Raw genomic sequence first — 16,388 nt, 5'->3', positions numbered from 1 at the left:
GAACCTTCCTTTAAACAGGAGGACCAGAGCCTGGAGGCTGCTGAGATGCTCTCCCACCCATCTGCATCTCCTTCCCCTTGCTCTGGGTGTCTCTGATGATTTCTCCTGAGCTATTTGCTTGAATTTGCTGTACAGCAGACAAGGAAGTGAGACAGATCTGTCTGGCCCCAAAAAGAGTGTGAAGGGATGGAGCTGCTGCCATGAGAAAGCTCCTGTCCCGCAGAGGTCACCTACGAGGAACGGTCCCCTCCTAGGACTCATGTTGTGTCCTGCAGCCTCAGCCAGGGTGGGACGTCTGTGTCACCCCTGGGCATGGTGACCTGATGTGTCACCCCATCCTGCTGCCCCCCCCATGACACGGAGTGACTGTAGAATCACAGAATCATTTTGGTTGGAAAAACCCCTTGAGATCATCCAGTCCACCCGTTCCCCCACCCCTGGCACTGCCCCATGTCCTGAGAACCTCATGTCCGTCTGTCCAGCCCTTCAGGGATGGTGACTCCAGCACTGCCCTGGGCAGCCTGTTCCAATGCCCCACAGCCCTTTGGGGAAGGAGTTGTTCCTAAAATCAACCTCAACCTCCCCTGGCGCAACTTGAGGCCGTTTCCTCTGCTCCTGGCGCTTGTTCCTGGGGAGCAGAGCCCGACCCCCCTGGCTCCAAGCTCCTTTCAGGCAGTTCAGAGATCAGAAGGTCTCCCCTCAGCTCCTGTTCTCCAGCTGAACCTCCAGGTCCCTCAGCCGCTCTATCACCCTTGTGCTCCAGCGCCTCACCGGTATGGATGATGGAGGTGTCCAGCTCAGCTCTTACAAGCAGGGACGTGACAACTGAGCATCATTTCCCCAGGTTGGTGGAGAGCTGGGGGGCTTTTGCGTGGCAGCGAATTCACGGAAACCACGACACATCTCAGGGACGTCACATCTGGGCACAGAAGAGAAGCAGCAAAGGAGAAGGAAGATGATCATTTCAGGCTCAACACAACAGGTTTGCAAGAGGAAGTGTTTGCAGCAACCAGCAGATGAGCCTGCAATGCCTTTCCCGTGAGGGTGACTCTTTGGCAATCCGCTTCTGCTGCTCTCAGAAGTGATGACCAAGCCCTGGCACATCTACGTGCCCACGGCCACCCGCCCCGAGCAGAAATCCAGGACCGCAGTCCCAGAGCCCATTTGACCTCTGGCAGAGAAAGAGTCCGGTTGCTGGAGCCCTTGGAGGAACCTCATCATGGAGTTACCTTGTTCCTGGTGGCCGGATCTCTTCTGGGAGGGTTTTGGTGTGGCAGCTTTGTAAAATGTCACGTGCAGGTCTGACAGAGAGGACAGGAGTCTGCAGCTCTGGGACACTGAGGCTGTGCAAGGACCTGCCCTCCCTGGACACCCCGTGCCCGGTGAGAGGGCTCTGGGTCTCACCTCCACTCCTGTCTCTGGGACATGCTGCTCTGCTCTTCTGTGCTCTTTCCATTCCCCCAGTCACCTCCTCAGCCCTTTTCAGTCTTTAGAGACCAAACAGCTCTGCATCCCTTTTCTTTTTCCTTCCACTCCTCTTCCAGCTCACTCTCTGTCTCCTGCCACCCTGGGCCCAGCCTTTTCCTTCCTATTCCTATTCCTATTCCTATTCCTATTCCTATTCCTATTCCTATTCCTATTCCTATTCCTATTCCTATTCCTATTCCTATTCCTTTATTCCTATTCCTATTGTTATACCTATTCCTATTGCTATTCCTATTCCTATTCTATTCCTCTTCGTATTCCTTTATTCCTATTTATTCACATTCCTTTATTCCTATTCCATTAGTTCTATTCCTATTCCTATCTACTCCTATTGCTTTATTCCTGTTTACTCCTATTCCTATTCCTATTCTATTCCTCTTTGTATTCCTTTATTCCTATTTATTCATGTTCCTTTATTCCTATTTATTACTATTGCATTAGTCCTATTCCTATTCCTATTCCTATTCCTATTCCTATTCCTATTCCTATTCCTATTCCTATTCCTATTCCTATTCCTATTCCTATTCCTTTATTCCTATTCCTATCAATTGTCTCTCCTCTCTTATTTTGTTTTCTTTCTCTTTTTCTCTGCTCAGCTCTTCTCCTGCCTGGATTGCAGATGTTGTCACCTGTGGAGGAGGGGGGAAGACTGAATGACCAGAAGACATTCACAGTGCTGAGGACCTGAGAGTCACTAATTTTACCTTCACCTCTTGCCTTTCCCCAGGTGAGCACTAGAGAGGAAGCAGGAAGATGGATCCATATCCCAACATCACGATCCATGGCTCCGTTACAGTGTTCCCAGGGCCTGTGGAGAGCATGGTCTACAAGGATGGACACAACGAGACCACGTGCTTTGCAGAACACATCCCTGAAATCGTCACCGGTGCCATCACACTGCTCATCTGCCTCTGTGGGCTGATGGGGAACTGGACCATCCTCTGGCTCCTCGGCTTCCGCATCAAGAGGAACCCTTTCACCGCTTATCTCTTGAACCTGGCCGTGGCCGACGCTTGCCTTCTGCTCTGCACGGCGGCTTTCCTGGTGATATACCACATGCCCATGCTCAGCTGCTTCCAGCCTGCGCTCCTGCGGGTGCTGCCGCTCTTCCACTCCATGGTTCTGCTCACCTACAGCACCAGCCTCTATCTCCTCACGGCCATCAGCGTGGAGAGGTGTGTGGGTGTCCTCTGGCCCTTCTGGTGCCGATGCCACCGCCCGAAGCGCCTCTCAGCCATCACGTGCAGCCTGCTGTGGGCCCTGGCCGGTGTCCTCGCTGGGCTGGTGTACTTTGTGTGTGACCTGGGTCACTCCGAACACTGCTGGATGGTCCTTGGAACCTTGTGTTTCCTCAATTTCTGCTTCTTCACTCCCTTTATGGTTCTTTCCAATGTGATCGTGTTCATCAAGCTCCGACGTAGCTCTTGGCAACACCACGCAGCGCGGCTCTACACCGTCATCTTCCTCACCGTTCTCTTCTTCCTCCTCTTTGGCATCCCTCTCAGCATCCAGATCTTCCTCAACTTCTTTGTCTACACGAATTTTGTCTTTGAGATCTGTCTCTTGCTGGCCTCTGTCAACAGCAGCATCAATCCAGTGATTTACGTCCTGGTTGGGAGCTACGGCAAGTCCGAGTTCAGGGGATCCGTCAGAGTGGCTCTTCAGAGGGTCTTTGAAGACAGACTTGGTTTCCAAGAGGTGGGTGAGACCCCTGTGATGGGAATTACTGCCTAAACCCCTACGGATGCACCTGGAGAGGTGAGTGGGACCAGCAGTGGATGGTTGCTCATCCCCCACGACATGGCCACACTTGAGATTCCAATGGGCAGGGCTGGTTCCCACCTCAAACTTATTTTTTAAGTTATTTTAATAAAAACATCTTTCATGTAACTTACTGTTGATTGTAGTTTCTTCCCTTGGGGGTTCCATGAGGTTCCCTTACTTGGTCTCAAAATGACAGTTGTGACAGTCCCCTTATGCCACCCGCTGGTTATAATGCTGAAATGATGTGGTGCAGAAAGATCTGCACCATTTTTACTCTGGGGTTAACATGACCACACTCTTGGGCACCGATTTGTGACTTGTTTGCTTCCCAGCATGGAGATGTCCCAACTCCTCCTGCCTCCACTCTCTTCCTGGGACCTTTGTGCCTGATATTAAAGCACCGACCACTCACTGCCTTGATCCTCAAAAGCCCCTAGGTCAAAGGACATGATGATGATGGACAGAAATGGTGCTTTCAGCTCCCTCTGGCTTGATGTCCCCCTGTGCCACCATCTGACAGAGAAAACCCATCTCAGTCCAACTGATAGAATCAGCAGCATCAAGAACCCAAGAAAAGAGGCAGAAATAGAGGTTGGGAACTCTTGCAGGCAATAGCTGGAGGTTGAGTTCTGCCTGCCAGATGTTTTTATTGGCTTTCCTGACCCACAACAACTGCTACCAGAGCCATAATATTTACAGAACGTAGCACACAAGCCTAACACTATACAAACAAATAACTGATGTCTGTAAATTCCCTGTTGGAAATCAACATTTTAGGTGAATATGCTCAGGATGTTGCCCACAAAAGCAGAAACTAAGAAACCCTGGGTGTTTCTTTACGATGAGGATGGTGAGAGCCTGGCCCAGGTTGGCCAGAGAGGTGGTGGCTGAACCATCCCTGGAGACATCCCAGGCCAGGCTGGACGGGGCTCTGAGCAACCTGAGCTGGTGAAGATGTCCCTGCTCATTGCACGGATTGGAATAGATGAGCTTTGAGGGTCCCTTTGACCCAAACCATTCTATGATTCTATGAATCTGTGATTCTATGATTCTAATTCTGCTCTTTGGTCAAGCACATGGGTGGGTCAGGCAGCGAGTGTTGTGTTGCACGGCATTATCCTGGTGGACCTTGATGCTTCCTTATCAAGTCTCTGGTTCATTAAGGTCAGGTATCACTGTGAAGTTGCAGTATACAAGTGGCAAAGTTAGATCTCGAATCAGAAATAGAAGTTTTGGAGCAACGTCAAGCTTGTAGCGCAGAGTCCTAAAGATACACCCCTGGAATGACAGGAGAAAAGTTCAACTGCTTCAAAGATATGAATATTTTGGGAATGGGGTTGCTTTAAAATGAAATGAAAGAGGAACCTGACTTGGAAAGAATCTTCTTTTCCCATAGGTCTATTCTCAGACTCTTTTTTGTTAGTCATTTCCTGTGCAAAACCGAGAATAGATTATAACCAGAACCCTGACACAGTCAAACGCAATGAAACAGTTCCCTGTTTGCGAGAACCCTGGAGAACAAGACCTGCTTGTCTAACACTGAGAAAAGTGGGTTGTGAAAGGACCCGAGAAAGACCCCGTGCTGGGACCCTTCCCAGCCTCACCAAGGCAGACGTTGGTCCAGTTTTCTTCCAGTTATAATTCCAGGAAACCTGAGGAAGATCCCATCTCGTGGATGGCGAGTGCGAGGTGATGCAGTGGCTGCTCCGGTGACGTTCCCCAGGTTGTGAGAGGAAAGAAGGTCAGACTTTTCTGGGTGTTCTTTCTTTTTCAGCCTCCCCTCGTTGGCGTTGAACCTGTTGATGAATTTGCGACAAATCTGATTGGGGAATAGTGGTTTCTAGGATATAAAGAGCTATAAATATTGTGGGAAAAGGTGGCAGGGGAATACTGAAATCAGCGTCCCACTGAAGGAACCTGACAGCTTAGCAATATCAAGTGTAAATCATCTCATGATTTTCCTGTTCCAGATCTGTCCTGTCCAAAGCCAGGAAGGAGGCATCTCCCCAGCTTTTGCTGCACCTCTGTACCTGCTCTTGTGCCAGGTGTGTCATAGCCATCTCCCCACACCCTGTCTTCCACCTCTCCTGTCCCTCGTTCCTCCCTGTGCTCCTCCATGTCCAAGCTGGGCCATGGCTGCAAACATCTGAAAAGCTTTGCAGGGGGGACAGCAGAGTTGCTGACGTGTCTTTGTGTCATTTTGTCCCTCCAGCTGCGTGAGGAGGAAGGAGAAGCAGCAGAGGTTTCGTAATGAGCACATTGATCCTGGCCATGGAAAGAGCCGGCGCTGCCTGCTGGAGCCAGCTCGGTGGGACGGTGTACAACGGGACTTGGCGTTACGGGTTGCTGGGGCCGGCTGGCTCGTACAGGGACGATGACTACAGCAAGACAGACTGTGAAGATGATCATTTGAACAAAGTCCCTATCACACTGATCATCTCTCTCTGTGGGCTGGTGGGAAACGGGGCTGTCCTCTGGTTCCTTGGCTCCCGAGACCGCATCATCATCTACGTTCTAAACCTGGCCATCGCCGACATCACCTTCCTCCTCTCCATCATCATCGCCCTTGTGATATTTTATGGCTCAGAGACCCTTTGTCACAGGCTGGACTGGCGGGAAGTGGCAACTGTGCTGAACATCACCATCCTCTTCAGTTTCACCGCCAGTGTCTACCTCCTGACAGCCTTCAGTGCCGTGACGTCCCTGTCCATCCTTCCCCTGGTCCGTGGTCCCTGTCACCGCTCCCAGCACTTGCCAGTGCTTGTGTGTGCCCTGCTCTGGGTCCTCTCCTTCCTGCTCACCATCACCCTGTACTTCTGCCCTGCAGCACTCATCGTCTTTGCCCTGAGCCACCTCCTATCGGTGCTTATCCTGTTTTTTTCTGGTCTAACCCTGCTTGCCAGGCTCTTGTGCTCTTCGTGTCGATATCCTCCAAGGAAGCTCTGTGTTGTGGTCCTGCTGGTCGTCTTCTTCTTCCCCTTCTTCACTGCTGATTTTGGTTACTGGCTCTTGTTAAGGCTGTTTGATTTTTCTGTTTTTGTCTCTGATGCCTCTCTCCCGCTCGCCTGTGTGAACAGCACTATCAACCCTGTTATTTACTTCTTGGCTGGGAGCTGTGCAAAGAAGTTCAGGCTCTCTGTCAGGGTTGCTTTCCAGAGGGCTTTTGAAGATGGAACAGAGCCCCAAAACAGAGGTGAAACTCACAGAGAAAACACAGTGGAAGCAGCTGTTTAAACCCCTGCAGCCCCTCCCTGAGAGAAGATGCTCAATGGTTGGGGTTGGAAGGGACGTCTGGAGATCATCCAGTCCAAACCATGCTCAAGGGATGGAGACATCCCATCAGCCAAACGGAGACAAGGGAGATGGTTTTGGTGCAGGTCTGGATGGAGCTGAACAGCATGAGCTGCAGAACAGCAAAACATGCTGGGTGGCATGAGAACTCCTGCCTGGGGTGGACACTGAGAAGTGTGATTAAAAACCCATCAAAGCCTTTGAAACCTCTGCTTTGAATCTGTTCCATCCAACAGTTCAGAGCTTTCAGTGTCTCAAAAATGATCTTGCTCTACCCTGCGCACTATTAAAACAAAGCCATGGAGGTTGGACTCGATCTTGAGGGTCTCTTCCAACCAAAATGATTCTATGATTCTATGACTCTATGAAGCTTAGATTCTGCCAGTGTTAATTTTATTCAATGCCTAAGACCACAGAGAAGACTTGGCACAGCAAGGCAGAATAATTCATGGGCAAACCCTTGTGTGGGCATCTCCAGCGGATGCCAGCACATGTGAAGAATATGTGGAGGTTGCCACATCCAGACTTGTTCCCAAGCAAGGAGGCAATGTGTTCTGGATCGCCCCTGGAAGGCTTTCCGTGAAACACATTGCTTCTGCCTCAAAATGAGTTTTGTCCTCACACCACGTGGGCCGCCCGCACGCAACGGTTTCCGGCTGGAGCCGCCTCTTGTCGTTTCCCCCGCTTTTCTCTCTGTCTGGATGGTTATCCTGAGCAAATGCTATTTCGCAACCGTGACCTGAGGTCTGTGTCCATTTCTGGTGTGCCTGTTCTTCATCTAGAAATAAAAGACGAGGAGCAGAATTAAAACGAAAGACCCCCAAAAGCACAGCCCTGCCTGCAGGCTCTGTTAAACACTGGGTTTTCTCTGTGAAAGAGGATACAGGGAGGGGGGAGGAAAACAGTGGAATTTTTATGGGAAAGACCCTGTTGAGGCCATGAAGACTGAAAATGAAACATCTTGAAATCCTCTCTCGGTTTTTCTGTGGGGGCTGATAGGAGCAGGGCTGGAGCAGATTCCCTGTCCCCTTGCAGGGACATTACTGTGCTGTTGGATCCCTGAGAGACCCCGCGGGGAGGTGACAGCCTCCAGGATGCGATGTTTCACCATCCAGCTGCCATCTGCTGCACCAAACCGTGTGCGTCTGGAGCACAGCTGGAAAGCAGCACCTCGTGTGAACTTCTTGGCACGAACATGGTCTCAAAGGTCCTTTCCAAACAAAATGATTCTGTGATTCTATAATTCTGTCATTCCATGAGCACCGGGAACATGCAACTCATAATTCTCTGGTACTATTGAACTCATACTTTACTCAGGCTGATTTAACCCTGGAATTAAACGGTGTGACACTTGAAGTATAAGAGTATGTTCTTGTTTCTCCTCCAGCTCCGCAGCCCTGCTTGATGTTGGTTTGATCCTCTTTCCAGCAGTTGGGAGCGCACGGTCGGCTCTACTGACCCACTCTTTAAGCAGAAGAACAAGGATCCTCGGTGCGTTGCGCACCCCTCTCCTGCCATCTAGAGGCATCAGCCCCACAGATACGTGTGCAACCATCACCAGCCCCACGCTGGAGGTGTCCCCGCAGCCCTCCGAATCTGGGGTGTGGGTGAGCACCTTGTTTGGAGGAGGCCACGCAGCCCTGGAGGAGGAGGAGGCAGAGGGGTTCGGATGGGTTGTGAGAGGGGGATTTTGGTGGGGGTGAGATGCCAGAGACGTTCTCTTCAAGAGTGTATCCTGCTTGGCTTCAGGAGTGAGTGGCTCTCCCAGGTGTTCTCACCCTCCACCTCCCATCGGGGCAGCAGCAGATGGAGAGGTACGGACACCTCTGTCATCGCAATGTCCCTGTGCCAAGGGAACATGGGTTGAGGGGGCTGCACTAAACTGAGGGTGAGCTCCCCCAGGGACTAATGTGTCAGACCTTCCCCAGGAAAGAGATACCCCAAAACACCACAAAACTCATCTGCTGAGCCAAAGGAACCACAGTTTATTCACTGGGGCCGGGGCAATGAGGGTCATTGCAATGGGAACACAGCCCGGGGAAGGACCCGGCCCGGCTGAGCTGGGCTGCGCTGGGTCTGTGCCACCAGCCCCCGGGCCCCCATCCCAGCCTGTGTGCCAGGATCCACAGCTGCAGGCACCATGGGCAGCCGGACCTCACAGAGTGGTCACTGCCGTAGTGACCCGAGGCAAGTGGATCTTCTCCTCATTCTTCACCTTCTCTTCAAACACTCGTCGGAAGGCGTCATTCAAAGAGCCATGGAAATGGCACTTCTGGCAGCTCCCCACCAGAAAGTAAATGAGCGGGTTGACGCTGCTGTTCAGTGATGACAAGAGGTAAGAAACAGGAAGGTAGAAAGATTGCAGATAAAAAGGACCAAGCAAAATGGCCACAGTGAGAGGAAACCCAAAGAGGAACAAGAAGATGGCACTGAGCAGGATGGCAACGTAGAGTCTCCCTGGGCGTCGTCTCTGTGAAACACATCGGAGTTTGACGAACAGGAAAAGGTTGGAAAACAGTGGCAGTAAAGAGAAAATGAAAGAATTCCCAATGCATACAAAATTTAATACTTCTAAATAAGTGTGAACAGAAGTGCGAATACAAATAACAAGCAAAGAAACAAAAAGTCCAGCGAGAGCCCAGAGCACCCCACACACGATGCCTGACAAGTGCCTTGGGCGGTGGTACCGGTACCAGATTGGGAACAAACCAGACAGACATCGCTCAATGCTGATGACCGTCAGGAGATACATGCTGGCAAAGTACCAAAACAGAAACAGGATTGGCATGACATCAAGGGTCAAATCATATTCGGAAGAGAAAACACAGGAGAAATTTGGAATAATGAATAATATAAGTATAACAAGAAGGAAGAGGAGCAGAGAGAAGTCAGCGATGGCCAAGTTCAGGACATAAATAGTGAAGGGGCTCTTCTTCATGTGGAAGCCCAGGAACCACACGACCAACATATTCCCCACAATTCCACACAGGCAAATGACAACACATACAAATGCCATTATCAGCCTCGCATCATCTAGTATGAACTGACATGGAGTAAACGGCCAATAGTATTCATATGTATAATCCGTGTAGTCCAGAGAGAGATTTGATCGGTTGGTCTCCTCCATGGCAAATGAGCCTGCTCTGGGTGGCCGACTTCTCCCTCTCCCACCAGCTCCTAGGAGAGACGAGGGAGGAGAGGGACGTGAGGGGCATGGGCGCTCCCAGCACTCGCCATCTTTCCCCACGGCCCCACGCCAGCCCCAGCCTGCACCAGGAAGGTCCCCGTCCCCTGCCGTGCCCAGGACAGGCTGCCACCCCTCAGCCCTGTCCCTGCCAGGACCCATCTCCCCCCTGCCCGTCCCCAACCTCCTACCTCCTGCTGCTCCTGGGAACGGGGCTGCTGCAGGAGCCCCAGCACACGGGACCAGGCCTGTCAGGAGAAAGGGGCTGGGGATGGCTGCTGGGCCACCCGCTCCGCTTCTGCCTCCTCTCTTGTGCGTGATGAAGCTCAGGTCTTTAGGTCTGGAAACTCCTCTCCCAGTCTCATCACATTGGTCACAGCTTCCCCTCACGTGTCCCATGGTTGGGGATCTTCTCAGAAAGAGTAGTCCACGTCACCCCCCTCCTCTCCTCCCACTCTCCTCCAGCTCTGTCCCACCATGCGAGGGGCTTCTCGTGGTTACCTGGTGCTGGACCAGGAGACCCTTCACACTGGGAAACCACTCATGTGTGGAAATGCAGCAGCACAAGGGCTTCACCCGCTGCCTTGGATGGAGCTCCCCAGCCGTGTTTGTTAGAGATTGTGTCTGTGGTTTACACAGGGCTGCAAATGGGTTTTTATCTGCAAGATTCTTGTCTCACCAAAACTCATCCATCAGCATCATAGAGACAGCTCACCTTTCTTTCTACTTGTTTTGCTTTCCCGTTTTCTCTCCCTCTTTGTCTTCCTCTCCCTCTCTTTCTTTCTCTCTTTCTCATTCTCTGACTTGTATTTCTATCCAATCTTTTATTCTCTACACCACTAAGGCCCATCACACGTGAGGACCCCTTGTCTTGCCCATGTTTGCAATCCTTTTGGCAGAGCCCTGCCCTGCTTGCACAACAGAGATGGCCAGAGCTCTCCCAGGGACTAAAGTGTCAGACCTTCCCCAGGAAACAGATTCCCACAACACCACAAAACTCATCTGCTGAGCCAAAGGAACCACAGTTTATTCACTGGGGCCGGGGCAATGAGGGTCATTGCAATGGGAACACAGCCCGGGGAAGGACCCGGCCCGGCTGAGCTGGGCTGCGCTGGGTCTGTGCCACCAGCCCCCGGGCCCCCATCCCAGCCTGTGTGCCAGGATCCACAGCTGCAGGCACCATGGCAGCCGGACCTTACGGAGTGATCTTCACCCTGGTGTGCCCTGGCATGTGGATCTTCTCCTCATTCTTCGCTTTCTCTTCAAAGACTCGTCGGAAGGCGACTTTGATGGAACCCTGGAACCGGCGATGCCGCCAGCTCCCCACCAGAAAGTAAATGAGCGGGTTGATGCTGCTGTTCAGTGATGACAAGATGCAAGCAACAGGAAGGTAGAGTGATTGCAGATAATAAGGATCTAGTAATATTGACACACTGAGAGGAAACCCAAAGAGGAACAAGAAGATGGCACTGAGCAGGATGGCAACGTAGAGTCTCCCTGGGCGTCGTCTCTCTGAACCACATCGGAGTTTGATGAACAGGAAAAGGTTGGAAAATAGTGGCAGTAAAGAGAAAATGAAAGAATTCCCAATGCTTACATATTGTAGTAGTTCAAAATATGTCTGAAAAGATGTGGTATTATAAATGACAAGCAAAGAAACAAAAAGTCCAGCGAGAGCCCAGAGCACCCCACACACGATGCCTGACAAGTGCCTTGGGCGGTGGCACCGGTACCAGATTGGGAACAAAACAGACAGACACCGCTCAGTGCTGATGGCCGTCAGGAGATACATGCTGACAAAGTACCAGAACAGGAACAGGATTGGCATGATTTCACGGGTCAAAAAATATTGAAATGAGTAAAAAACACAGTAGAAATTTGGGATAATGTATACAATAAGTATAGCAAGAAGGAAGAAGAGCAGAGAGAAGTCAGCGATGGCCAAGTTCAGGACATAAACGGTGAAGGGGCTCTTCTTCATGTGGAAGCCCAGGAACCACACGACCAACATATTCCCCACAATTCCACACAGGCAAATCACAGAACAGAAAAATGCCATTATCAACCTTGTATCATCTAGTATGAACCGACATGGAGTAAACGGCCAATAGTATTCATATGTATCATCCGTGTAGTCCAGATAGAGCACTGTTGTTGTGGTCTCCTCCATTCAAATGAGCCTGCTCTGGGTGGCCGACTTCTCCCTCTCCCACCAGCTCCTAGGAGAGACGAGGGAGGAGAAGGACGTGAGGGGCATGGGCGCTCCCAGCACTCGCCATCTTTCCCCACGGCCCCACGCCAGCCCCAGCCTGCACCAGGAAGGTCCCCGTCCCCTGCCGTGCCCAGGACAGGCTGCCACCCCTCAGCCCTGTCCCTGCCAGGACCCATCTCCCCCCTGCCCGTCCCCAACCTCCTACCTCCTGCTGCTCCTGGGAACGGGGCTGCTGCAGGAGCCCCAGCACACGGGACCAGGCCTGTCAGGAGAAAGGGGCTGGGGATGGCTGCTGGGCCACCCGCTCCGCTTCTGCCTCTTCTCTTGTGCGTGATTAAGCTCATGTCTTTTGTTCTGGAGACTCCTCTCCCAGTCTTATCACATCGGTCACAGCTTCCCCTCACGTGTCCCATGGTTGGGGATCTTCTCAGAAAGAGTAGTCCACGTCACCCCCCTCCTCTCCTCCCACTCTCCTCCAGCTCTGTCCCACCATGCGAGGGGCTTCTCGTGGTTACCTGGTGCTGGACCAGGAGACCCTTCACACTGGGAAACCACCCATGTGTGGAAATGCAGCAGCACAAGGGCTTCACCCGCTGCCTTGGATGGAGCTCCCCAGCCGTGTTTGTTAGAGATTGTGTCTGTGGTTTACACAGGGCTGCAAATGGGTTTTTATCTGCAAGATTCTTGTCTCACCAAATCTCATCCATCAGCACCATGGAGACAGCTCACCTTTCTCTCTCATTTTTCTCCCCATTCTCTGTCTCTCTCTCTATCTCATTATCTTACTTTGTCTTTCTCCAACGTCCATTTCTACCCTATGTTTTATTCTCTACACCACTAATCCCCCCTCACCCAACAGGACCCCTTGTCTTGCCCATGTTTGCAATCCTTTTGGCAGAGCCCTGCCCTGCTTGCACAATAGAGATGGCCAGAGCTCCCCCAGGGACTAACGTGTCAGACCTTCCCCAGGAAACAGATCCTCACAACACCACAAAACTCATCTGCTGAGCCAAAGGAACCACAGTTTATTCACTGGGGCCGGGGCAATGAGGGTCATTGCAATGGGAACACAGCCCGGGGAAGGACCCGGCCCGGCTGAGCTGGGCTGCGCTGGGTCTGTGCCATCAGCCCCCCGGCCCCCATCCCAGCCTGTGTGCCAGGATCCACAGCTGCAGGCACCATGGGCAGCCGGACCTTACGGAGTGGTCACTGCCGTAGTGACCCGAGGCACGTGGATCTTCTCCTCATTCTTCACTTTTTCTTCAAACACTCGTCGGAAGGCACTTTTCACGGAGCCCTGGAACTGGTGCTGTCGCCAACTCCCCACCAGAAAGTAAATGAGCGGGTTGATGCTGCTGTTTAGCGATGCCAAGAGGTAAGAAACAGGAAGGTACAATGATTGCGGATAAGGAGTACCAAGTAAAAGTGCCACACTGAGAGGAAACCCAAAGAGGAACAAGAAGATGGCACTGAGCAGGATGGCAACGTAGAGTCTCCCTGGGCGTCGTCTCTCTGAACCACATCGGAGTTTGATGAGCAGGAAAAGGTTGGAAAACAGTGGCAGTAAAGAGAAAATGAGAGAATTCCCAATGCTTACATATCGTAATAGTTCAAAATATGTCTGAAAAGATGAGGGATTATAAATGACAAGCAAAGAAACAAAAAGTCCAGCGAGAGCCCAGAGCACCCCACACACAATGCCTGACAAGTGCCTTGGGCGGTGGCACCGGTACCAGATTGGGAACAAAACAGACAGACACCGCTCAATGCTGATGGCCGTCAGGAGATACATGCTGACAAAGTACCAGAACAGAAACAGGATTGACATGATTGTTCGGGTACAGAAATATTTTGATGAAATAAAAAAGTAAAATTGTGGAATAATATATAACGTAAATATAGCAAGAAGAAAGAGGAGCAGAGAGAAGTCAGCGATGGCCAAGTTCGGGACATAAACGGTGAAGGGGCTCTTCTTCATGTGGAAGCCCAGGAACCACACGACCAACATATTCCCCACAATTCCACACAGGCAAATCGCGGTACAGACAAATGCCATTACCAGGCTCGTATCACCTAGTGTAAAATGACGTTGAAAATAATCGCAATAGAACACATATGCATAATCCGAGTAGTACAGATAGATCTCTGTTGTGGTGGTCTCCTCCATGGCGAGTGAGCCTGCTCTGGGTGGCCGACTTCTCCCTCTCCCACCAGCTCCTAGGAGAGACGAGGGAGGAGAAGGACGTGAGGGGCATGGGCGCTCCCAGCACTCGCCATCTTTCCCCACGGCCCCACGCCAGCCCCAGCCTGCACCAGGAAGGTCCCCGTCCCCTGCCGTGCCCAGGACAGGCTGCCACCCCTCAGCTCTGTCCCTGCTAGGACCCATCTCCCCCCTGCCCGTCCCCAACCTCCTACCTCCTGCTGCTCCTGGGAACGGGGCTGCTGCAGGAGCCCCAGCACACGGGACCAGGCTGGGGATGGGGATGGCTGCTGGGCCACCCGCTCCGCTTCTGCCTCCTCTCTCCTACCTGATTAAGCTCATGTCCTCTTTTCTGGAGACTGCCCTCCCAATCTTATCACATCTGTGACATCTTCCCCTCACGTGTTCCACGGTCAGCGATCTTGTCAGTAGGAGTCGTCCACGTCACCCCCTTCCTCTCCTCCCCCCAGTTTTTCACTAGGAGGTGCCTGTTTTCTTAAGAAAGGCACTCAGAATCTGTTAACTATCATTTTAAACAGCATTTACTAGATCTAAAACTATGGAGAGGAGAGGAGAGGAGAGGAGAGGAGAGGAGAGGAGAGGAGAGGAGAGGAGAGGAGAGGAGAGGAGAGGAGAGGAGAGGAGAGGAGAGGAGAGGAGAGGGCAGATAATTCTATGTCCCTTCTTGTGCTGGGAACCCCAATTCTTGCAGCATTAGACAGACCTGTGGTTCATGGCATGTCCTGTCCATGGAAAGGTTACCCCGTTATCATCATTTGAGCTACTACAGGCTTTTCTTAAGAAAGAAACTCACTCATTTTACTGTTAAACGAAAAGGATGTTGACATGAGAACCATTGCAGCAGTCTTAGATAAAGGCAAAGACAAGCATGTGGCGCAATCACCAACACCCAGTGCGAGCTGCTGGCAGGGTCCCTTCTCGTGGCCAACCGGCCAGGATTATCCCATGGCCAAGAGAAACACACAGCACTGGCCCGGGTCTACTCTGGTTGAGCCTTTTGTGGATTGCTAACTCCATGATGTGTTACAGTCTTCTGGTCATGCACCCTCCACCTTCAGCTCACCATGCTGGGGTCTCCTGGGTGTTCCTGTGTGAAGCTGGTGGTGGAAGACTTCCCCTAGCTGACCCTAACTGGAGCCCCAGGTCAAATGAGTGGGATCAGGACAAATAACACCTGCTGTTGCTTTCAGGACCCTGGAAGAGAGAACCAGAGTGCCCCACATGGACAGTTTGGTGTGCTGTGTTTTTCAGCCATGCTTCATGAGATAAAGTCTCTTTATTCCTCTTTTGTACAGATTTGGGCTTATAAAAATCAGCCCATCACTGTCCTGTGGTAACAGCATTTGTTTTTCTTTCTTGACCACCACTGTGAAAAATGTTTCCCTTTATTGATTTCTTCTTCGGCTTTGTAGCATCAAGTTTCTCACAAGTATTATGTCCCACGCTTTGACACGTTAAACCAAAGCCTCTATCTGATGGTAGTGTGTCCCAGAAGAAAGCTGAGAGAAGTCTTCGAGCACCAGTTTACATGTCACTAGAGGCACTGAGCAAAGCCCTCACACTGTTGCACGTCTGCACGCCAGTGATTTCCCATATTTAAAGGTCCTTGGCTTGTTTCTATCTCACTCTCACCTTTCTGCCACCCTCTGTCCTTGGGAATCATTTATGCACCCTCCTCTGCTGACAAATGGAGCTTTCTTCATGCAGTCAAGTGGTACTTCTGAAAAGCTGACATGGCCAGCTATTACTGACAAGATCGGTGACCATGGGACATGTGAGGGGAAACTGTGATTGATGTAATGAGATTGGGAGGGGAGTCTCCTGATCACGGGAAGTGATCTCTGAGCAGAAGTCTTCTCCTCAGGCATGAGGCCAACGCCGAGTGGGGTGGTCACAGCAGCCACCACCAGTCTCTGGCCATCTCTGTTGTCCAAGAAGGGCAGGGCTCTGCCAAAAGGATAGTAAACATGGGCAAGACAAGGGGTCCTGGTGGGTGAGGGGGGATTAGTGGTGTAGAAAAAAAGAAATGAAAAAGAAAGAAAGAGAGAGAGAATGGGAAAGCAAAAGAAATAGAAAGAAAGGTGAGCTGTCTCCATGGTGCTGATGGATGAGATTTGGTGAGACAAGAATCTTGCAGATAAAAACCCATCTGCAGCCCTGTGTAACCCACAAAATCAATCTCTAATGAACACATCTGGGGAGTTATATCTGACGCAGTGGGTGAAGCTCTT

The 16,388-nt window shown here is 51.4% G+C and overlaps 3 protein-coding genes across 3 annotated transcripts; 2 read left to right on the top strand and 1 right to left on the bottom strand.

Annotated features, from left to right (window-relative positions):
- Nucleotides 1-2,238: 2,238 nt before the first annotated feature.
- On the top strand, nucleotides 2,239-3,219 carry LOC308040926 (proto-oncogene Mas-like; the record flags this gene model as incomplete). The annotated part of the gene is made up of 1 exon (XM_080345305.1): nucleotides 2,239-3,219. One exon carries the CDS (start codon nucleotides 2,239-2,241, stop codon nucleotides 3,217-3,219), a length of 981 nt encoding a protein of 326 aa, XP_080201431.1.
- Nucleotides 3,220-5,499: 2,280 nt separating this feature from the next.
- On the top strand, nucleotides 5,500-6,483 carry LOC308041289 (mas-related G-protein coupled receptor member B2-like; the record flags this gene model as incomplete). Its single annotated transcript, XM_080345865.1, has 1 exon — nucleotides 5,500-6,483. One exon carries the CDS (start codon nucleotides 5,500-5,502, stop codon nucleotides 6,481-6,483), a length of 984 nt encoding a protein of 327 aa, XP_080201991.1.
- A 2,212-nt stretch (nucleotides 6,484-8,695) lies between these two features.
- LOC308040925 (mas-related G-protein coupled receptor member H-like) lies at nucleotides 8,696-11,735 on the bottom strand (the record flags this gene model as incomplete). Its single annotated transcript, XM_080345304.1, has 4 exons — nucleotides 8,696-9,010; nucleotides 9,916-9,972; nucleotides 10,938-11,079; nucleotides 11,458-11,735. The coding sequence occupies 4 exons, from the start codon at nucleotides 11,733-11,735 to the stop codon at nucleotides 8,696-8,698; spliced, it is 792 nt and encodes a 263-aa protein (XP_080201430.1).
- Between the last annotated feature and the right edge of the window lie 4,653 nt (nucleotides 11,736-16,388).

Source organism: Nesoenas mayeri (assembly GCF_963082525.1).
Source record: "Nesoenas mayeri genome assembly, chromosome: 5".
Taxonomy (NCBI): domain Eukaryota; kingdom Metazoa; phylum Chordata; class Aves; order Columbiformes; family Columbidae; genus Nesoenas; species Nesoenas mayeri.
The sequence above is the reverse complement of the archived record's forward strand: the minus strand, read 5'-3'. Positions and strand labels throughout refer to the sequence as shown.